Source organism: Rhinolophus hipposideros (assembly GCF_964194185.1).
Source record: "Rhinolophus hipposideros genome assembly, chromosome: X".
Classification (NCBI taxonomy): domain Eukaryota; kingdom Metazoa; phylum Chordata; class Mammalia; order Chiroptera; family Rhinolophidae; genus Rhinolophus; species Rhinolophus hipposideros.
This window is the reverse complement of record NC_138046.1, coordinates 2237136-2261768: the sequence shown is the minus strand read 5'-3', so window position 1 is coordinate 2261768 and position 24633 is coordinate 2237136. Positions and strand designations below refer to the sequence as shown.

Here is a 24633-nt window from a genome sequence, read left to right as displayed (position 1 = left end):
TGGCACTATTTCATTCTTTGTCCCTTTGTCTTGTCAATCATTAGTACCCAAGTGATACCATAAAAAAGTACCGTAACAGGGTTCTAGTAGCAGAGAATAATCTACAGAATTGCTGGATCATCTGTTCTGCTCTGACGCAATCTCCCCATAAGTAAATTACCCTATAATAAATTCTGTTATAGTCTATGGAGTTACCTGCACCATTTTTCGGTCTTAACATACCTTCTCATTTTGGTGGCCATTACACCTTTACCTCACCGTTGGATATAAAATGACGACACAGAAGAGTGATAGAAGATAAAGTAAAAGAGATAGCAGCTGTGCCTCAGTTGTACATATGTTAATAAGAACAGAAACACTATATTTGTAGATCAAGCTTCACAGATTACATATCATACATTCAGACATCTTTCTCAGTTAATTTTCACAAAAATTCTGGATAGGTATTATCTTTAGTTTGCAAAGGATAAAATTAAAATCAAAGACGTGAAGCACTTAAATGGCAGAGCCAGTACTCCAATCTAGTCTATCACCGAGTCCAAGAGCTCTCCACAATCACTGCAATGCTTTTCCTAATCCCATGTATTATGAAGACCAGGATTTTGCAAATCAAAAAAACTTGGGTGCAAGTATTTATTACTTCTAAAGTTGTTTTGTGATTAAAACCTAAAAATGTCCACAGGTCTTTAAACTGGATTCTTTCCCCTCAAACAGACCAGAAAGAGAAGTTTCCAAATAATAACTAACGTATCTGTTTGCATGGTGTAGCATTTTAAATCTGGAGTTTCATTTAAAACTTAATGTTTTGCTATATTTATTCTTCCTGTAGTTTTAAGCACAAACCTGTTACCTCACTTTGTTTCATTTACTTTACATTACAGCGAAATGAAATGAAGAGAAATAAAGCAATTCTGCAACCAAGCTTGGTGTGATATGAGGCAAAACAGTAAAGGAAATCAAATAAGGCCTCTCCTGTGACTAACTGATGATGATTCCATTAAATGTCTCTCAAAATGAAAAGTAAAAATCTCATAAATGGATACATAAGAATTACCTCTAGCGCAAACTTGGCAGCCAAACTGAGGAGCATGATAGATGCATTTCTATCTGGAAGTAGTTCATTCTTTTTTGGATCGTCAGTTGCTAATAAATTATCTAAAGTAATAATTGCCTGCAAAGCTGAAAAATAAGAAAACAATTCAAAAAATGAGATATTCATATCAAAGATAATAGCTATCACTGGTTAATTATATCACAATGACTTTGGAGCTCAATTTATGAGCACAGGTATCTTTAAAATATTAGTTGATTTTCATAGTCATCTAAATTGCTAAACTGTCAAGAAGGACTTTAATGTCAGAAAAATGCCCAACTGAACAAGTCACCTCTGCGAATTTATCCCATAGATATATAAGCAAACGTGAACAAAAACATGCAAATATGTTCATACAGCAATATTTATAAACTATGAAACAACCTAAATTCCATCTACAGTGGCTGGGCTAAATAGCTTTTGGTACATCCATAAAATGGAATATAATAAATACAGAATGAAGTTTTAAAAAAAAGAATGGTGGTATTATATTCCATTATGTCTTAAAGGTAGACTATGATGAGCTAAATACATGTACTAAAGACCTTAAGTAACAAATAAAATAACAAGACAGAGAGTTATAGCTAATAAGCCAAAATAAAATAAATGTAATCATAAAATTCAATTAATCCAAAAGAAAGCAGAAAAAAGGAAAATGGCAACAAAGAACAGAGGGACAAATAGTAGACAAATAATAAGATGCTAAATTTAAACCTAGCCACATCAATAATCACATTAAATATAAATGGTCTAGATGACCAAATTAAAAGGCAGAGAGATAGTCAGACAGGATTAAAGAAAGCAACTTTCAACTACGTGCTACCTACAAGAAACACACTTTAAATATAAAAACAAAATTGGTTAAAAGAAAAAGGATGGGCTAATAAATACTGTGGTAAAGGTAATCAAAAGAAAGCTGGAGGGCTATGTCAATATCATACAAAACCGTTTTCAGAGCAAAGAGTTTTACCAGTGTTAAAAGGTGATTTCATGATGATAAAGGAATCAATTCATTATGAGGACATAACAATCCTAAATATTTATGCACCCATTAACAAAATTTCAAAATACAAGAAGCAAAAACTGATAGAACGGCTAGGACAAATGAACAAATCCATAATTATAGCCAAAGATTTCAAAACCCTCCCTCAATAATTAGAACAAATAGACATAAAATAAGCAAGGACACAGTGCATTTAACACTATTAATCAACTTGACCTGGTTGACATTTATAGAACGCTTGACCCAACACCAGCAAAATACACATTCTTCTCAAGTGCACATGAATATTTACCAAAAAGACAATATTCTGGGCCATATAACAAGCCTCAATATATTTAAAAGAATTCAAGTTACACAAAGTTATGATCTTTGACTATAATGAAGTGAAATTAAAAATTAAAGTTCTCTGGAAATCTGCAAATGTTTGGAAAATAAGCAGTACACTTCTAAATAACACAAAAGAATCAAGTCATATTGGAAAGCATTTTGAACTGAATCAAAATGAGAATACAACATATCAAAATTTGTGGATTGTCACTAAAACAGTACCTAGAAGATAATTTATAGCATTAACTGTTTATATTAGACCAGAAAAAAAGTTCTTAAATCAATGACCTCAGCTTTCACCTTTGGAAACTGAAAAAAGAAGAGCGAATGAAACTCAAAGTAAGCAGAAGAATGAAAATGATAAAAATCAGAACATAAATAAATGAAATCAAAAACAGAAAAAAATAGAGAAAAATTAATAAAACCAAAAGCTGGTTCTTTGAGATCAATAAAATCGATCAACTTCTGGCCACTCTGACAAGGTGAAAAAGAGGAATGAGACAGGTGATATCTAGCCTTTATAGATGTTAAAAAGAGAATATTGAAGATATAATGATTAACTTTAGATTAATAATTTCAATTTAGATGACACTGACAAATTTCTTGAAAGACGCAATCTACTAAACCTCAACCAGAAAATAACAGATAACATGACTCGCCCTGTATCTATTAAAGAAAATGAGTAAATGATTAGAAACCTTCTCATTAAGAAAACTCCAGCCCCAGGTGGCTTCACTGGTGAACTCTACCAAACATTTAAGGAAGAAATTAATACCAACTGTGCAACACAAACTCTTCTAGAAACTTGAAAGGGAGGGTATTTTCCAACTCATTCTATGAAGTCAGCATTACCCTGATGGCAAAACAAAAAACATTACAGGAAAACAAAACTACAGACCAATATCACTCATTGGCACCGGTATAAATGTTCTTAAACAAACTATTAGCAAATCAAATCTAACATTATATAGAAGGGGGAATATATCATGAGCACATGGAGCTTATCCCAGGAATGCAGTGGTGGTTTAACAGTTAAAAATCAATGTAATTGATCATATTAGCAAACTAAAAAGCAAACAAACAAAAACTGACCATTTAAACAGATGCAGAAAAACCGTATGACCAAATTCAACACCCATTCCCGATTAAAAAGGAAAAAACAACAACAACCAAACAAACAAAGAAAACTCCCAGGAACTGGAAACAGAAGAGAACTTCCTCAATCTGATAAAAGGTATCTATGAGAAACCTCATATTTAGATGGCTCAGTTGGTTAGAACACAAGCTCTGAACAACAGGGTTGCCAATTTGATTCCCACATGGGCCAGTGAGCTGCGCCCTCCACAACAAGATTGAAGGACAACGACCTGACTTGGAGCTGATGGGCCCTGGAGAGACACACTGTTGCCAATATTCCCCAATTTAAAAAAAAACACCAAAAACCTTCATATTTAATAGTTAAGGACTAAATGCTTTCCCTCTAGAATCAGGAAGAAGCCAAGGATGTCTGCTCTTGCTAATTGTACTCAACACTGTATAGGAGATACTAACAAATAAAATAAAACAAAAAATAATAAACTGCACCCAGACTGGACGGAAGAAGTAAAATTGTCTTTATTCGCAGACAACATGATCATCTAAGTAGAAAATCTGACGGTACGTACAAGAAAGCTACTGGAACTAATAAGTAAGTTTATCAAGTTTGTACAATATAAGATCAATATGCAAAAATAATTTCAAGGGTGGCTGGTTAGGTCAGTTGGTTAGAGCACGGTGCTCGTTGCACCAGGGTCACCAGTTCGATCCCCACATGGGCCACTGTGAGCTGCGCCCTCCACAACTAGATTGAAACAATTACTTGACTTGGAGCTGATGGGAAAAACACACTTAAAATAAATAAAAGTTTTTTAAAAAATCATTTCTATTTCTACATATTAGTAATAGGAATCTAAAACTGATTTTTTTCATAACGCCATTTAAAACAGCATAAAATACATAAGACCTGTGCACTGAAAGAAGAGCTCTCTAAGAGAAATTAAAAACTTAAATAAGTGGAGGTATGTAATTTGTTCATGGATTGGAAGATGACAATTCTCTCCAAAGCAATCTATAGATTCAATGTACTCCTAATCAATCTTCACCTGTGCAGAAATGGAAAAACTGATTTTAAAATTCATAGGGATATACAAAGGACTTAGAATAGCCAAAACTATTTGAAAGAGAAGAACAAAGTTGAAGGACTAACAGTGCATGATTTAAAATGTATTACATAGCTACACTTTATATATATATAAATATATATATATATATATATATATATATATATATATATATATATATATATATATATATATCGGGGGTGCCAAAAACTGCATACAAGTGGACACTTTGGTCAGCGTTGCTCAAGCTGTAGCTTGCCATCATCAGAAGTGTCTGGACGTTGGTGGGAACCACTTAGAGCACCTCCTGTCATTGTAGAAGTCAAAAGTGACTTGTTTTGTTACTGGTATATATTGAGTATTACAATTTTAACAGTTTTCCTCTCTTAAAATGTGTATCCATTTATTTGGCACTACATATATATATATATATGTACACGTATATATATGTACATATATATAGACGTTATTATATTTCTATTATGGTCAAAGGATTATTTATTATTTGTGTTAACAGTCAAATGTACTTCATAAATAACATTTATACCTCTTTCAGAGTTGCCGTCTATGATTGCAATCTTGAATGAATAAAATTGAGTGAAAACATTTGCAGGATCATATTGTTCAGCTTCTGCCAGTGCTTCTTTAGCCTGAAAAAAAATATTGGATCTCTTTTATAAAAGCTTTAAGGAAGACCTTACTGTATTTTACTAATATTATTAACATAGTCACAATGGCTGAGTGATGCTCGAAAAGATGTAAACCTAAGAAAAGTCTTTATAGAACTGTTCTGTTAAAATGCTAAAGAGACAATGAGTTCTACTTCTGAGAATAGGGTGCATTATATGTGTCAGACCAACTCTCCTACTGAAAACAATCAAACATGTTGGAGAACATTTTTTAAAAATTTCCTTCTGTTTTTTTTCTAAATATTGTTTTACATAGTTAAGAATATACCATACATGTAACTTGCATTCATACACACACACACACACACACACACACACACACACACACACAAAATAATCTCCATAAATATTCACAAGTGTTTTTCCATATCATAGAAAATCCTTTATAAAACATAACTTTTAGTATATGTGCTGCCGAAGCGAGCACTATAAAACATAACTTTTAATAACACATGTTCCCTCATCATCTTTATCAACATTGTAGCCAACATTTTTTAAATCCCACAGGCAACTGAAAACACACGTAAAGTAATTACCAAGCAAAATCTAAGAAAAAGTGAATTCTCAGAGAAGTAATCAGAGAATTAAAGCCATTTTTTCCCCCGTGGGCTTTAGTAAATCTAGGAAAATATTTTTAGTTTTAACGGACCTCATTAGGCCAGGGAAACAGACATCAAGGCCCAAAGGGTCACACTCTTAGGCCAAGGGCAAACCAGAAGTAAACCCACTCCTGCAGACATCACCAGGGACTGCAAAAAAGTTACCTTGGTTGTAAGAAGAATGCAGCAAAACAGGGTGGAGAGACCCAATCCCTGAGGGGTTACACAAATAGACTCTCGCATAAATTTACAGCCCCAAATTACATTATATGGGAAGCCAAAAGACCTCAAGCCATGGATTTAGTTTCCATTGGTCCCAAACATCTGAAGAAGCAAGTATAAATCATTTCTGCGGGGAGGACACCATCATGTTAGGCTTCAAAATATTTCCAAAAATATGTTTTCAAGAAACATGAATAGAAAACATTAAAAAAAAAAATCAAGCACACTAGGAAACAAAGCACCATAAGTGAGAATCAGCAGAAACAGATTCTCAATATGCAGGTACCAGAATTTTCAAAAACTGGCTACAAAACCCCTATGTTTTCAAACTTTATGGACATAAAAGATATGTTAAAAATATATACATGTAGGTTGAGAGTCAATAGTACATACTGGTACAGTTATAGTGGTTGTTTCCAGCTGGTATCCATTCTTTATTTTTTTTAACTAAAGTTCACTGGGGTGACAACTGTTAGTAAAGTTACATTGGTTTCAGGTGTACAATTCTGTAATACATCATCTACATATCACATTGTGTGCTCACCACCCAGAGTCAGTTCTCCTTCCATCACCATATATTTGATCCTGTTTACCCGCATCTACCACTCCCTTGCCCCTTACCCTCTGGTATCCATTCTGATTTATTATTGCCTATGACATATCAGTTGTTAAACTCTTAGAATATCACAGAAGACTGTAGGAAACAGAAACTATAAAACACGACCTTATTGATTTGAAAAAAGGGAACCATCTGAAATGAAAAATACAATAACCGAAATGGAAAAATGAATTTGTTTAACAGGAAGTTAAAAACAGGTGAGGAGAAAATTAGTGAACTGAAAACCAAAACAGAATAAATTAGCCAAAGTGCAGCACAGAGAGATTACAAACATGGAAGACAGTAAGTAAGGATTCTATCCTTTTCAGGACAACTATTAAAAGAATAGACACAATAAATAATTTCCATACTAGCAGAAGGGAGAAACCAGAAAGTCAAAAACAAACAAAAAGTAGGATAGTATTTTCAACAAATAGTGCTGGAACAACTAGACAGCCACATGCAAAAAAAAAAAAAAAAAAAAGAACAAAAGAATCTGGACATAGACCTTAAACATTTCACAAAAATTAACTCAAAATGGATTATAAACCTATACGTTAAACAGGAGAAAATCTAAGTGATCTTCAGTTTGGCAATGACTTTTTAAACACAACACCAAAAACATACTCCAGGACAGAAAAAACTGGTAAGTTGGATTTCATTAAAATTACAAGCTTCTGCTCTGTAAAAAACACTGTTAAGGAAATGAAAAAATAAGCCATCCAGAGAGAGAAAATACTTGCAAAACACGTATCTGATAAAGTACTGATATCCAAAATATACAAAGAACTGCTAAAACTCAGTAAGAAAACAAAGAACCCAATTATAAAAGGGGCAAAAGACTTGAATGGACAGTTCACCAAAGAGGACATATAGAGGGCACTGCCGTGAGTACATGAAAAGATGCTCAACATCATACTTCATCAGGGAAATGCAAATGAAAACAATAGTGGAAACCACTACACAACTTTTGTAATGGCAAAAACCTAAAACATTGACACCATCTAATGCTGGTGACGATGTAGAGCAACAGAAATTCTCCTTCATTGCTGGTAAGAATGAAAATTAGCAGAGCCAGTTTGGAAGACAGTTTGGCAGATTCTTACAAAACTAAACAGACTCTTGCCGTAAGATCCAGCAGTAGCACTTCTTGGTCTTTACCAGATGAGCTGAAAGCTAATGTCCAGAGAAAAACCTGCACATGAATAGTTATAGAAACTTTATTCACAATTGTGAAAACTTGGAAGTAACCAAAATGTCCTTCAATAGGTAGTAAAAATATAGTCAAAATCAGGACACCCTAATACTCTAAAGGTGGGATGTAAATCACATTTATTTCTATTATAAAAGTACAAAACAATAATATTAAAAGTAAGTCAAGTACAGTTTCTTAATAGATGCACAATATAAAAAGATGTAAACTGTGACACCAAAAACATAAAATGTGAGACAAGAAGTAAAAATGTAGAGTTTTTCTATGCTATTGATCGTAAGTTGTTATCAGCTTAAAATAGACTATTATGTCTAAAACATTTTATGTAAGCCTCATGGTACACAAAGAGAAAACATGTAGTACATACATAAAAGACAAAGAAAGGAATTAAAACATACCACTACAAAAACAAGAAAGAAGACAGCAAGAAAGGAAGAAAGGAACTAGAAACTCAGAAAACAAAACAAAATACCTACCGATATTACTTTAAATGTAAATGGACTAAATTCTTCAAGCAAAGACAGAGTGGCTGAATGAATTTTTAAAAAAAGCTCTAACAATATGCTACTTACAAGAGACTAATATAGCTTTAAGGACACACATAGGCTGAAAGAGAAGAGATAGAAAAAGATGGTCCATTCAAATGGTAACCAAACGAGAGCAGGAGTGGCTAAACTTATATCAGATAAAAGTAGACTTTAGTCAAAACTGGTCACAAGAGACAAAGAAGGTCACTATATAGTGATAAAGGGGTCAATTCATCAAGAGGTTATAACAATTATAAATATAATGTATTTAACCTTAGAAAACCTAAATACTTACAGCAAATGTGCACTGAAGGGAGTCATAGGCAACAACAAATAACAGTAGGGGACTTCAACACCCCACTTTCAACAATGCATAGATAATCCAGACAGGAAATTAACAAAGAAATAGTGAACTTGATTAACACTATAGACCAAATGGATCTGACACAGAGAACATTCTACCTAACAGCACCAGAAATCAAGACAGTAAGTATGGAGTCTATCCTTTTAGGACAACCATTATAAGAATATTCACAGTAAATAATTTCCACAGTAGTAGAAATGAGGTGCCAGAGCTCAGGAAAAATTAGAGATAAAAGATATAAAGCACCTCAGAAATGAAGGCTAACAAGAAGAAACATAAGAATATAGTCAATAATACCATAAAATAACAGAGGCAAAAAGAGGAAAAACTTTAAAGTTAAGGAGAAATGAAGATAATATATATTTTACCACAATAAAAGATAAGCATTTTGTAAAGAAACAAAGATAAACAAAATGATCTACAGATTCAATGCAATCCTTATGATAATCCCAACGATGATTTTTGGTAGAAATTTAAAAAGAAAAAAACCCATCCTAAAATTTGTATGTAATCTCAAGGGCCTCTGAGTAGTCAAAAACAATGTTGGAAAAGAAGAACAAAGTTGGAAGACTCAATCACACTTCAAAACTTACTACAAAGTTACAGTAATCAAAAGAGTGTGCTACCGCATTAGGCCTTAAGCACAGACATCCGGGCCAATGAAATAGAATCAAAAGCCCAGAAATAAACCTCACATACATGGTCAAATGGTTTTCGACTAGCGTTCCAATACCATTCAATGGAAAAAGGACAGTCTTTTCAAGAAATGATGTTGGGGAAACAGGACATCCACATGAAAAGAATGAAGTTGGACCTTTATCTTGTATCATACACAAAACTTAACTCAAAATGGATCTAAAAACTACATGTAAAAGCTAAAATTGTAAGAGTTTTAGAAGAAAACATAGGGGAAAGTCTGTATAACACAAGATTTGGTAGTGATTTTTTTTTTTTTTTGGATATGAGGAGTACAGGCAAGTATTTGTACTTCAAAGAACACTACCAAAAAATGGAAAAAACAATCCACAGAATGGGAAAAAGTATCTGCCAATCACACATTAATAATGGGTTAATGTCCAGAATATATGAAGAACTCCTATAACTCAACTACTAAAAAATAAACAACGCAATTTAAAAAATGGGCAAAAGAACATGACATTTCTCCAAAGATACCCAAATGGCAAATGAGCCCATGAAAAGATGTTCAACATCATTACTCATCAGGGAAATGCAAATCAACACCCCCAGAGACCACTTCACAGCCATTAGGATGGCTATAATAAAAAAACTAGAAACAAGTGTTTATCAGGATGCAGAGAAACAGGAACACTGGTTGCCAGGGGCTGGGGCTTGGGGGAAGTGCTGAGCTACTGTTTAATGGGCACAGAGTTTCCGTTTTTGCCAGATGAAAAGAGTTATGGAGATGGATGGTGGCAGGCTTGCACCATACTGTGTATGTACTTAATGCCACTGAACTGTACACATAAAAACTGTTAAGACGGTAAACTCTCCCACAATTTAAAAGAATCAATTGTATTTCTGTATACTAGCAATGACCAATTGGAAATTGAAATTAACAAAGTGAGACCTTTTGCAATATTGTCAAAAACATAAATTCTTTGGGATGAAGTTAACAAAATATGTGCAACCTTTTTATGCTCAAAACTTAAAATATTGATGAGAGAAATTAAAGAAGACCTAAACAAGAGCTATGTTGTGTTAATGGAATGGAACACGATATTAAGCTGTTAAGTGCCCTGAAATTGACCTATAGATTCAATGAAGCCCTAATAAAAATCCCACCAGACATTTTGGTAGTAATTAACAAGGTGATTTTATAATTTACGTGGAACTCTAAAGGACGTCCGAGTAGACAGAAGGTTCTGAAAAACAACAAAGTTGAGAATGTACAGCTTAATGTTTAGAGAATCACTCATGTTGTTGCATATATCAACAAATTATTCCTTTTTATTCTTGAATACTATTCCCTTGCATGGATACACCACAATTTGTTTATCTGTTCATCTGTTGATGGTCATTTGGTTGTTTCCAGTTTGACGCTATTATGAATAAAGCTACTATGAACATTCAAGGTAGAAGTCTTTGTATGAATATTTGTTTTGATTTCTCTTGGGGAAATATCTAGAAGTGGAACAGCTAGGTCTTATGGTAAGTGTATTTCTAAGTTTATAAGAAACCATCATGCTGTTTTCCAAAGGAATGATGCCATTTCACGGTCTTGCCAGCAGTGTATGACAGTGCCAATTCATCCACATCCTTGTCAACATATGGTACTTTCAATCCTTTGTAATGTGAACGATTCTAGCAAGCATGCCATGGGTTTCATTTTAATAAAGTTAAATTTATTGTATTTCTATGGTTTATGTTTGTGTGCTAAGAAACCTTTGCCTGCACCAGGATGGTAAATTTTTCTGCTATAATTTATTCTAGAAACTTTATAGCTTTAGCTTTTGTGTTTAGGCCTATGATCCATTTTGAGTTAATGTGTGTGTGTGTGTGTGTGTGTGTGTGTGTGTGCATGAGAAAGAGAGAGAGGGAGAGAGAGGGGGAGAGGGAGGGAGAGAGGGAGAGGGAGAAGGAGAGGGGGAGAGAGAAGGAGAAGAGAGGATGAGGGAGAGAGATCAAGGTTCATTTTTCCCATATAGATATCATGTTGTTCTAGCACTAGTATTGAAAGACTCTCCTTAGCTAACTGAATTGGCCAGACCCCAAAAAAGTACATACTGTATGATTCCATTTATATGAAATTCTAGGAAAGATAAATCTCATTGATAGTGATAGAAAGCATATCAGTCATTGCCTGGGGCTACGACTGGAAATGGGAATTGACTGGGAAGGAGCACAGAAAAATCTTTTGGGGTAATGAAAATATTCTATATCCAGATTGGGGTAGTGGGTGCACTGGGGTATGTATTTGTCAAAATCATCTAAATGCATACTTAAAATGAGTACTTTTTTATATAAATTATACTTCAACAAATTTGATTTTTAAAGGGAATTAATTTCTAAGAGTCCCTTTAGTTCTAAAATTCAATGATCTATGAATTTACAAACTACACAAAGTGTTTGACTGTTATAGATTTTATCAGATTATACTGATAGGACAATATGGTTGGAAGAGACCTCAAAGTTCTCTTAGTCAAAAAACTCTTCCGATGCTTGAATCTCCTCTGTACCATTCACACCAAGAACTCATTCAGCCTCTGCTTAAATACCTTCAGGGAGAAGAAATCCACTGTCTCTTAAGAAAATCCATTTCAGTTTTTGAACAGGTCTAATCATTAGACAGAGTTTCCTGATGATGGCCTGAAATCTCACTCCTTGTAGTTAGTTCTCGCCCATAAAAACATGCATGAAACAAACTTAATTCTTTTATTCCTTGACAGCCATTCAGTTATTAGGAGGAAGCTATCATGTTCCTCCTAAATGTTCCATTTTGCAAGTTTAACATCCATGTTTCCTTGAGCTATCCTCCAAATAAAATGGTTTTGAGTGCTGTCACCATCCTGAGTGCCTCCCTCCCCCTTGGCACATTAGGGTTTGTCAATATCCTCTTTCAAAAGTGTTGCCCCCCGTCCAACACAATATTTCAGATGTGCTGTAACTAGAGCAGAACACAAGGTGATTACCGGTCTCCTTTTATAGATTCTATTTCTATTGACGCAACCTAATTGAATGACTTCCTCAGCATTATTGGTTTATGTTGAGTCTACAGTCAACTAACAACCCCCAATGTTTCACAATTGCTGTTGTTAAGCTACATGTCATCTACCCTGCTCGTGTCTAGTTGGTTTTGGGTACAGGATGTTTCTTGTTCCAGGTTTGTCTTCATCTTGCTAGAATAAACTCATCATTTCACCCAATGAGGTCCCTTCAGATTTGACTCTGTCTTCTAACTTACTGGTTACTCTTTTAGTTTCAGGTCATAGGTACATTCAGTCCATATTCGGGAATCCTCATCTACATATTTTTACTCTCAATTGATATGGTGTATACCATACAATTTGATATTTGACTGTACACTTTTATTACTTTCTAATTATTTCATACTTGTAAATCCTGTTTCCACAATAATTATTTTAATCTTATCTATAGAAAGTATCGTGTCTTCTCCTTATTCTACACTACCAGGCACAGATTAGGCATTCCATAAATATTTGTTGAACTGAAACCTCAATTATGGTATTTTTACTGTATAGCTGTATCAAGAATGAGCCACTACTGACCTTCATCTCATGTTTACTTAAGTGCTAACTTTCTTTACATCCCTCCATACAGATACATTTGTGGCAAAGCCTACACCCACCAAAGCATCACAAGATCACTTCAAAATCAATGACAAGCTGTTAGAGCACAAACAGAGGCCACAGTGCCATCTAGTGAACATTACTAGTTTACTTCTGTTGATCCCAAGTTCATTCTCAGTTCTGTAACAGAAAGGCAAGCTTTTTAGAACTTCATATAGTAAATAGAACAGATATAAAGCCAGCACATGAGACATGGTTGTTCTCACTTTAGGTCATATAACTATTCTACAAATAGCCTCATCTTGTGGCTGCTGTCAGTCCATGCTGGCCTTGGAGGTTGTGCTTTGGCCTTACCAATCTACAGCAGTACTAATGACACTCGGGCCTAAACTAGTGTTGCACGCTGAGGACGGGATTTCCGTACTGAGTTATAGGGCACTCAATTGTACGTTACCAAAAACTTACACAGATTATCACAAAAACAATCTATTACCCATCTCTTAACAAAGTTAGGGTTTGTATTATGATTTACAGCAAAATCCCATTATATCGTGTTGTAATGAATTGCTTCTATACTTAGAACCCAAGTTCATTTTTGCCATACTAGGTCTGTCCTTTCAAGCCTATGACCTGCACACATGAAACATTTAAAAATCCTCAAAATAACAAAATAAAATTAGGGCACTGGACTTAAGGGACTATGAACTCCCTCAAAGGCAGAGTTTGTGTCTATGAAACTACGTAGTTTAATACTGTCTCATATAACATACTGGGGATCCTCAATGGATAACTGCCATTGAAAATTTACATGTATGCAGCTTAGAAAAGAAGAAATTACCTATATTTGATGCATTATCTCAAAACGATGTTGCCAAATGGATAAACTAATGAATCTGTAACATAATCTATTGAGAGTTTAGAGCAATATATTCAACTGCTTTGACTTGCCCAAATATGATTCAATATTTAACTTTAAAGCAAAATAAAATGAAATATATTTCCCTCTTCTCAAAGAAAAAGGAACTAAACTAGAGAAAAGAATAATGGGGTAAATTTTTAAACAATATACTCTCACTCAGATCTGATCACCGAGGGCACGCACAGATGGAATTCCTATGTCAGAGGAAATGGGCTGACAGGTATTTGTTGAGTCTCTATAACTATTTCTTAAAGTAATGAGTGTTTACTATGCATTAGGGTTTACGTTAGGTTTCAGGGAAAATAAAGACAGGGTTCCTGTCCTCAAGGAGGTGGTAATCTAACAGGGAGCTAGGCACGTATACAAATAACTAGAATACAAGGCAGAACATAAGTGCCTAGGTATAAAGAGCAGTGTTACAGAGTCTTAGAGGAAGAGAAACTCTCAGAAATTTCCTTAGGAAGCTAAGACTGTCATTAAGAGCTAGATTTTGAAAACAGAATTTTAAAAGGTATGGATGCAGGGAAGAAGTAATTTGCAATGGAGAAGCATAGGAAAAGGCAGAGAAATAGAAAAGCATAGATCATGGTTATAAAGTAGCAGGTACTCCAGTTGAAGTCAAACAGGACACATGTAAAGGAAATAAAATAGGATTATTTTATTTAAAGATTATGGAGGACATTAAGTAGTAAGGGATTTGGTCTTTACTTACAGGGAACCAGCAAACATTACTGAGCAAGAGACAATCGGAAGATTATTCCAATAGTCTTAGAGTTAATTAGGGCTTGGACTAGGGTAGTGAGGTGAAGATGGAAGAGGAGATAGCTGGTAAAAATATTGCAGAGGTAGAATTGACCAGACTTTGGCACACGATTGAATATAGGAGGAAAAGAAGGAATCCATAAACCTAAGATTTCAGTCTTCAATAGCTGGATATATACCAAAAGACAGTAGAGGAGTGAATGTGGGCAATGAAAGAAATCAGGGCTAGAAATACAGATTCAGGAATAAAGAGTCGAAGCTAAGAAAACCGTGGATGTATTACTGAGGGGAGCATGTACAAAAGATAGAAAAGAAGGGACCAGAGAATAAATTCACTCAACAAATTTCTACTGAACACTTACCATGGTTGTGGGTATTAGGGATAAAATGGTAAACATGATAAAAATGGTACCTGCCCTCATCCAACATTTATTTGGTGAAAAGAGAATAGCCAGTAACAGAAACAGAAAAGGAATAGGCAGAGCAATAGGATTAAGAGAAGATGTCATAGAACCCAAAGACAAAGTTTCCAGAGGGAAGAAGCGGTTGACAATTATACTGTTTTGTGCTAGAGAGATCAAAGGGCAAGGAGGACCGAGAACAGATCATTTAAAGGTCGCTAGTGATCTGCGTTAAGAACAGTTTACAGAATCATAGATGCAAAAGTCATCCTCATGTCTTCTTTCTTTCCTATCCTACATCTGGTATATCAGAGAATTCTACCAGATTTACTTTTTTTTTTTTTTTTTTTTTTTTTTTTGTTGAGAGCCCACTGGCCCATGTGGGAATCGAACCGGCAGCCTTTGGAGTTAGGAGCATGGAGCTCCAACCGCCTGTGCCACCCGGCCGGCCCCAGATTTACTTTTATAATCTCTCCAGAATCTGACCACGTCTCACCATCCACACTTCTTCCGCGCTGGTCCATGACACCATTGGCTCTTGCCTGGATTATTGCAATGGCCACCTAACTGGTCTCCCTGTTTCCACTGTAGCACCCACCACAGTCTATTCAACACAGAGGCCAGAGTGACACTATTAAAATACAAGTCAGATCATGTCACTCCCCTACCCCAAACCTCCCAATGGCTCCCCATCTCACTTGGAGTTAGTAACATAATCTTTACAGTGAACTAGAATGTCTTTCTTACACAATCTGTTTCCACTACTTCCCTGAAAACATCTCCTACTTTCCCTAATAGTCCCTCTGCTCCAGCCACACTAGTATCTGTGCTGTTCCTCAAATAACCCATGTAGAGTCCTACCTTTGCACTTGCTATTTCCTCTGTATAGAATGCTATCATTTTTTTTTTGCAGATATCCACATAGCCAGATCCCCCATTTTCTCAGGTCTCTACTAAAAAAAACACCTTCTTACTAAGTTCTTCCCTGGCCATCCCATTTAAAAGTTCAACCCTTCAGAGGCTTCGGTCAAGATGGTGGAGGAGGTAAATGGGGTGATCACTTCGTAAGTTATACAGATGTCTAATCACTATGTTGTACACCTGAAAGTAATGTAATATTGTATGCCAACTGTAATTGAAAAATAAAAAAGTATTAAAAAAATAGATAGGGCCAGCCCGGTGGCTCAGGTGTTTGGAACACTGTGCTCCTAACACCGAGGTCACCAGTTCGATTCCCACATGGGCCAGTGAGCTGCGCCCTCTACAGCTAAGATTGTGATCAACAGCTCTCCCTGGAGCTGGGCTGCTGTGTGCTGCTGTGTGCTGCCATAAGCGGCCGGTGGCCAGCATGAGTGGACAGCAGCCAGCGTAAGTGGCCAGTGGCCATTGTGAGCGGCCGGCGTGAGCTGCCATGAGCAGCCGACCAGGGACCCACTACCTCAACTGGGGGAGCACAAGGCTCCTAACACCAGCATGGGCCAGGGAGCTGTGTCCTACACAACTAGACTGAGAAACAACAGCTTGAACCGGAGTAGGGGGTGGGGAGGCAGAAGAAGGCGGGGGGAATAGATGAATCAAAATACCTTATCAATTTGTTTCAAACGCAGGTAACAGGAAGCTATGTTCCTCTTCAGCTTGGCCAAGTTCAGATCCCTTTGATCACACTGATAAACTCTCAGAGAATAACAGTACCAGATTAGGGCATCAGTGTAATTTTGTACCTAAAGTTTAAAAAGAAAAAAGAAAATCTCACATATATCTCTACATTTAACCCCATTTTTTCCAAGTCACCTCTAGAAACAAAAAAATGGTATTGTTTTCTTTTTTAGGCAACCAAAACACAACAACCTCGCTAGTTGAGTTCTAAGTACATTTAATTATCAGTTCTTCCTTCATATTAGAAATCTCACAGAAACCATTAACAAAATTAAAAGACAACCTATGGTATGGGAGAAAAATATTTGCAAACCACATATTCAATAGGGGGGTTAATATCCCAAGGAACTCCTAAACACAATAGCAAAAAAAAAAAACAAATGAAGGGCAGAGGATCTCAATAGACAGCAGACAAATGGCTGACAGTACACGAAAAGGTGCTCAACGTCACTGATCGTAAGAGAAATGCAAATCAAAACCACGATGAGATACCACCTCACACCTCTTCGAATGGCTATCATACAAAAAGACAAGATATAACAAATGCTAGTGAGGATGTGGCAAAAAGGGAAACCTTGTATGCCATCGGAGGGAATGCAAACTGCTATGGACACTTATGGAAAACAATATGGGGGTTTCTCAAGAAATTAAAACTAGAACTACCCCATGAGCCAGCAATCCCACTTCTGGGTACACATCCAAGGAAATGGGAATGGGAAGGGAATGGAATACAGAGATATCTGTATTCCCATGTTCGCCGCAGCAGTATTCACAGTAGCCAAGGTATGGAAACAACCTAAGTGTCTGTTTACTGATGGATGCATAAAGAAAACATGGCATATGTATACAATGGCCTATTGTTCAGCTATATAAAAGAGGGAAAACCTGCCATTTGCAACAGCATGAACGAACCTGGAAAACATAATGCTAAGTGAAATGAGCTAGACAAAGACAAATACTGCATGGCATCAAGTGTGGAATCGAAAGAAAGTCTAACTCCGAGAAATAAAGAGTAGAATGGCGGTTGCCAGGGGTTAGGGAGAGGTTGGTAAAAGGGTACAAATTTTGTTGTAAAATGAAGAATGCCTGAGGATCTAGTGTATAACATGGTGACTTGATAATACCGAATTGTATCATTGAATTTTCCTAAGAAAGTAGAACTTAAGTGTGTAGGATGAATTATTTCTCACTACTGAGACGAGACTTTTCTCAATTCTCTACCCAATGCCCCACGAATTAGAGGTTTTCTAGTTTGGCTGGTATGGACAGGCTCTCTGCCCAGACCTGTTGAGTCCCAGGTACTGTTATGTCTAATAGTTTCAGATGGTTATTCCCCTGGCTTCCGACATTTTCATTCCATATTGCCCTGGTCAGTACTCTGTTCAACACTGGAGGAGGACTCTCTGACTGCTGGATTGTTCTTTCTGCGCTGTGCTCTCCTCTCTGCTATTCTGTGCTATGGACTCTAGCTGCCTTGATCTCCTCAGATGCTCAGCTCCATCTCCTCAGATTTGAAAGCCTGCTATGATCCACTCCAGTTCTTCATATACTGCAGCCTGGAAACTCAAGGCACTAAGCTGCACAAATGCGGTGCTCAACTTGTTTATTTCCTATCTCCCAGAGATCACTCTCTGTTGTCTGATATCCAGTCTCAAAACCCATTTTCAATGTATTTTGTCTTGTTTTTTTTTTGTTGTTTTTGCTTTTGATTTGGGGGGGGCGTGTTCAGGCAAGGACATGAATGTGGTCTGTTATATCTTGGTTAAAAGGGAAGTCTATCGTAACTTTTTTAAACAATATATCCCATGTTTTCACACAAAAGCACAAAAATTTGAAGGAAATATACCAAAATTTTATGGGGTGATTAGATTAGGCATGTCTATACAGGTACCCCCCCCCCCCCGTATAACACGGTTGTTAGGTTCCTAAAAAATGTCGTGTTATTCGAATCCATGTTATACGATACAAAGAACTAAGCCCCCAAAAAGGGGGTTAGGTTCCAAAAAATTTTAAAAACATACTGTTATGTTTTTATAATTAAGAGAAATATCTTTATTAAAGCAATTTTCACCAAAAGTGTAACATATTAATATGTATTAAATAATGTTTTCTTCGTCACCACTACTAAGCTTTTATTATGTTCCGTGTTTTTCGAAGATTTCTCTAATTCTCAAACCGTGTTAGAGTGAAACCATGGTATAGAAGTGCCATGTTATACGGGGGGTTTCCTGTACTTTTAAAAACTTATCTGTAGTTTCAAATGTTTCTGCAGTAAACCTGGATTATTTTGTAAAGAGAAAAAATATTACTACTTCCCCCCCACACTTTTTATTGCACCACCTCTTCTTTTTTTTGATGTCTGCAACTTACTTTTATTTTAATTTATTAATTATTTTAAATTACAATTTATTGGGGTGACAGTGGTTAGTAAAGTTACGTAGGTTTCAGGTGTACAATTCTGTGATACACTATATATATATATCACATTGCACCACAACTTGTTAAAGGTTTTTTAAGAGCAGTTGTAGGTTCTCAGCAAAATGGAGAGGAATGTGCAGAGATCTGCTATGTATGTACCTTCTTCTCCTCTCCCATTACCCAAATCCTCCACCAGGGCAGCACATTTGTCACAACTGGTGAACCTGCACTGACACATAATCACGCAAGGTCCATAGTTACACTAGGTTTCACACCTGGTGGTGTACATTCTATGGGTTTAGACATATGTACATCACGGCAGTATTTTTCAAAGTATTTTCACTGCCCTAAAAATCCTCTGTGTTTCACAACACAATATTTAAAGGGCATAAAACCCCTATGAGTTTCTCATTCCTCATTCTAAAATAAATTACTTCCCTACATCCTTATATCAGTTATATCATTTCCCTATACTGTAAGTTCCCAATGGGAATGAATCCCATCATAGTATTTTAAAATAAACTTTTGTCCAATGCCCATTAACACTCTACATTATAAATATTTAATGAACAAATGGTACCCAAACAAAGGGTGATTATTATTAAAGTATTTGATGCTCTATGGTTTTTATAGTGAACACATTATTTTATTTGTTGGAATGGATAAAGAATATAAAGAATGAAAAGATTATTCCCAAACCTCAAAACTTTTGGCAGCTTTTTCCCACAGAATGTCATGTAAATAGCTTAAAGCTTGTATTGTCAGTTGTCTTCCTGTTTGGTGGCCTGAAAAAAAAACACCCAAATTTACAATCTTAAAACAAGAATCAAGATATATTACATTAAATAAAAAGAGCTAACTACATTCAGAACCTATAATCTTTAAGTAATAGCTACAAACACAATCACATTCAGACATGTTTTCGTCATCATCTGTAGGTTTGGTAGCAAAATTGATTATTTAATACAATCAGAGTTTGGTAGAATCACAGTAATTCGCCCATCACTCTGTGATAGTTTTCCAGCCTAGTCTCCCTTTAACATACTTTCCATGTCCCAAATTTGGTCATCATCTGGTGCCTTAATGTTATTGTGAATGAACAGGCAGCAATGCTAGCAATCATTAAACAGAAGTGCTTATATTATTATGTACTAACTAGATCAGATCAAGTTCACAAGAAAGGCCAATTATACCTTAAAGCCTTTGTAAACTATTTTAAGACCATGTTTACGCATAAACTTTATTACTTTAAATTGTAACTTGTGCCTGATTGTTTCTGGTCTAGACATTTACAAGGTTCAAACATACTGGCACACATTAAGGTAACGTGTAAAACAGTGATAGAATTCTATACCCACTTCTCTTTCACCCCTTTGGCACTATCAATTTCCACAAAAGTCCTGATTAAAACAGAGTCTCTGACCCCCACACCCAGATAGCAGATGTAGTTTGTTCCATGACTTAGTTAAAAATACATGCAATGTACAGATGATGTATTACAAAAGTGTACACTTGAAACCTATGCAATCACACTAACCAATGTCAACCCAATACATTGAATAAAAATTTTAAAACTATCCACATGTGAGTAAAAAGCTACTTAAGGTATCTACTTAAACTATTATAATACTTTGAGAGCATAAATGTATAATCAGATATCACTATAAAACTTTGGTTAACTGTAATCTTCAGAAAATTAGTGATTCTGGATAACCAAGTTTTCTAGTTAGCTGACAGTTTACTTTCACTAAACAAAACATTGTGTATTTTAAAAAAATCTAAATCATTTTATTAATTTCATAATTTTTCTAAAAATGACATTTTATGAATTATGCTCTTCCAAACGTACCTTGTAGTTTTGTTTTTTTTTTTTTTTTTGAGAGCCCGCTGGCCCATGTGGGAATCGAACCGGCAGCCTTCGGAGTTAGGAGCATGGAGCTCCAACTGCCTGAGCCACCGGGCCGGCCCACCTTGTAGTTTTCTGAAGCACAATTTAACCTTTGCTTGACCATTCAAGGCCAACAGCACTAACAATTATTATGTTTTATTGTACTATTAATATATCACAGTGACGCCTTTGGGAATTATTATAGAGTATAGTACAGATTATTATGTATTTTTAAAAATATTTGAAACTTTTATAAAATTTGCAGTTTTTTTCCTTACCCTCATGGTCAGGTTAGCTGTACATTTCCCTGTAGACCCGTTCACTCTTTGTAATATGCTACCATTAAGATAATAAGGGTTGAAAAACCCAGATGACCAAGCTTATTAAAATTGGGTCTAAAAATAACCGGATTCTTAGTGAGGGTCTGCAGGGAGGGTGGCATCAGTAAAATATGGTTCACAGACTCTAAAGTTCAAAAGGGTCTTAGAGATTATCTAGTCAAAAAATTTCCTTTCAAAAAATATCAATAACTTTGTTTTTATAAAAACATGACACATGCTTATAAAAATTCAAGCCATCTGGTAAAATACAAAGAGAACAACACATCACCTAACATGCCATCACTCAGAATAAATCCCAGAGTTAACATTTAGTGATTATCATTCCAGTTATATCTCTATATATGTGTAGAGTTGGAACAATACATTGGGGCAAGAATTTTCTAAGAAACGGATCATACTATCTTTGCTCCTCAGGATATAGGGTTTTACAGAAAAGCAGGGGTGAGGAGAATGCTAACATGTGGCTCTACATCTCTGCTTTAACCAGAGCAGCTCCAGTGTATTTTATTTGAGGCAGGGTTCATATAAGATTACACCATAAAATGATGTAAAAAGAAGTTTAAAACCAGGAATGTAGTTTACAAACTTCATTTCATAGTTGGAAAAAAACAGGATCCAGAGATTATTGACTTGCCTGAAGGTACACAGCTAATTTGAGATCACACTGGAAACATGAAATTGGGCTTCTAAACATCGCAATTTCCCACTACAAATGAGTTTTAAAGCTCAGAGGTTTGTCTGTTTTTGTTGATGTTGTTATTTTTGCTTAGTTTCTCATTCCAGCTTGCCAAACAAGTGGAATAGGGATAGGTGAGGCGTTACAGTTAAAGGTTATTAGAGAAAAAAAGGGAGTGAGAAAAAGGAAAAAAATCTGTTGACCCGAGAATTTTGCTACAGTTCTGATATCTATCTTAGAATTACATGCATATTAACACCTTTCTAAAATACCTATAGAAATCCTACTGACCTATAATGATTTCTTCAATCTTGTCCTTGGCAAGCAGCTCTTCCTTCCTCTGAAAAAGTATGTCAATGTGGAACAGTAAAGCTTTTCCAATATTTTCCGACGACTTAAAACGTTCACAGACAATGTTCAGGAAATAAAAGCCAACAGATTCTCTGTGGGATGAGACACAGTTGTAAGTGGTATGAACAGAGTAACTGGTTTCTTGATCAATGGAACTAAAGTTTATTTGAGTATGAGCAAAATAGTTAAGATAAAACTACATCTGGGCTTAGGTAATATTATTAAAGGTTTAAATAAGCCTGTTTCTCACAATAAATGATTTAATTCCATTTCTGTGTAATTTATGAAGTCACAAACATTTCCTCTTCATGAACTCCTATAGTAAGATAACTGTCTCTCTCCTAATATCTTATTTATGGTTTTTCTCCAGAAATTATACCAATTTATAAAATTGGATCACGAGATCCAATGAAGACACGTGAACTGATTAGAAATTTACCAATCACTCGTGATAAGAATTTTTAGAACCTACTCTCTTAGCAATGTTCAAATATACAGCAGTGTTAACTGTAATGTTGTACATTACATCTCTAGTATTTCCTTATCTTATAGCTGGAGGTTTGTATCCTTTGACCACCTTCTCAAGTCATTATGCTTTACACCTCAATAAAACTGAAAAAAAAAAAGTATTTTGCCAGTTCCTTCTGCCAACAACTCTTTAAAAAAATTTATGGGGTGGCCGGATGACTCAGTTGGTCAGAGAGAGAGCTCTCAACAAGGTTGCGGGTCCAATTCCCGCATGGGATGGTAGGCTGCGCCCCCTGCAACTAAAGATTGAAAACGGCGACTGGACTTGGAGCTGAGCTGTGCCCTCTACAACTAGATTGAAGGACAACGACTTGGAGCTGATGGGCCCTGGAGAAACACACTGTTCCCCAATAAAAAAAATTATATATGCTTGATTACACTAATAATATACCAATATATTTTGGTTATTTAAAAAAGCAAACAGCTCATGGATTGGAAAATTTAATATTGTTAAGATGTCAATACTCCCAACGTAATCCATAGATTTCATGCAATCCCTATGAAAATCACAGTGACATTTTTTACAGAAATGGGATGGAAATCTCCATCCCAAAATTCATATGGAATCTCAAGAGACCTTGAAGCGCCAAAACAGTCCTTAAACAGAAGAACAAAGTTAGAGGACTCACACTTCCTGATTTCAAAATTTACTACAAAGGTACAGTAATCAAAACAGTGCAGTGTTGGCGTAAAGATAGGAATATACACCAATGAAATAGACTAAAGAATCCAGAAATAAATTCTTGCACATATGGTCAAATGACTTCCAACAAGGGTGCCAAAACCATTCAATGGGGGAAAGAGCAGTCTCTTCAACAAACGGTGTTGGGATAACAGGATGTCCACATGCAAAAGAATGAAATTGGATCTTTACCTTACACCATATACAAAAATGAACTCAAAATGGATCGAAGACCTAAATATCAGTCGTAAAAGTATAAAACTCTTAGAAGAAAACATAGGGGAAAATCTTCACAACATTGGATTTGACAATGATTTCTTGGATATGATACCAAAAGCACAGGTAACAAAAGTAAAAATAGATAAACTGTATCAAAATTTAAAATTTCTGTGTATCAAAGAACACAATCAACAGAGTGCAAAGGCAATGTATGGACTGGGAGAAAATATTTGCAAATCTGATACAGGATTAATACCCAGAATAGAATATATGAAGAACTCCTACAACTCAACAACCAAAAAAAACCAAAACAACTGATTTAAAAATTGACAAAGGACTTAAATCGACATTCTCCAAAGAAGCATTTCTTCCCCTTCAAGGCCAATCGTAAATGATATCATTTAGCCAACCAGGCCAGTCAGGGTATTCACAGCTCAGTGTAGGCTCTGACCCAGGCAGCAAATCCACGTTCTCTCTGTTGCCTCTACTGGCCCCACCCTTTCAGCAGCCTTCCCTTCTCTATTCAGACCCGGCCCCTGTCCACAGGCCTTCACCTCTTGGGGTGTGCTCTCAGGAATCTGTTACCTGGGCATGATGTCTTCACCACCTTTTCCCTAGAGCCCTCATCCTTCAGAGGTCTGAGGAAAGGAACAGCCCCCTCAGTGACCCCTTCTGAAAACACAAACCAGATGACCCTTTACTTTCTTTGTTTCTTTCAGGCTATGTGAAT

The 24633-nt window shown here is 35.8% G+C and overlaps 1 protein-coding gene across 1 annotated transcript in view; it reads right to left on the bottom strand.

The window, feature by feature from the left end:
• The window catches only part of TEX11 (testis expressed 11), a gene marked incomplete at both ends in the record, with an annotated part of 146162 nt that overhangs the window by 50655 nt on the left and 70874 nt on the right, over nucleotides 1-24633 (bottom strand). The window contains 5 exons of the mRNA XM_081042256.1: nucleotides 1055-1179; nucleotides 5130-5232; nucleotides 16728-16865; nucleotides 19918-20003; nucleotides 22415-22566. Coding sequence (XP_080898382.1) covers nucleotides 1055-1179; nucleotides 5130-5232; nucleotides 16728-16865; nucleotides 19918-20003; nucleotides 22415-22566 — 604 coding nt within the window. The remainder of the gene's footprint in view (nucleotides 1-1054; nucleotides 1180-5129; nucleotides 5233-16727; nucleotides 16866-19917; nucleotides 20004-22414; nucleotides 22567-24633) is intronic.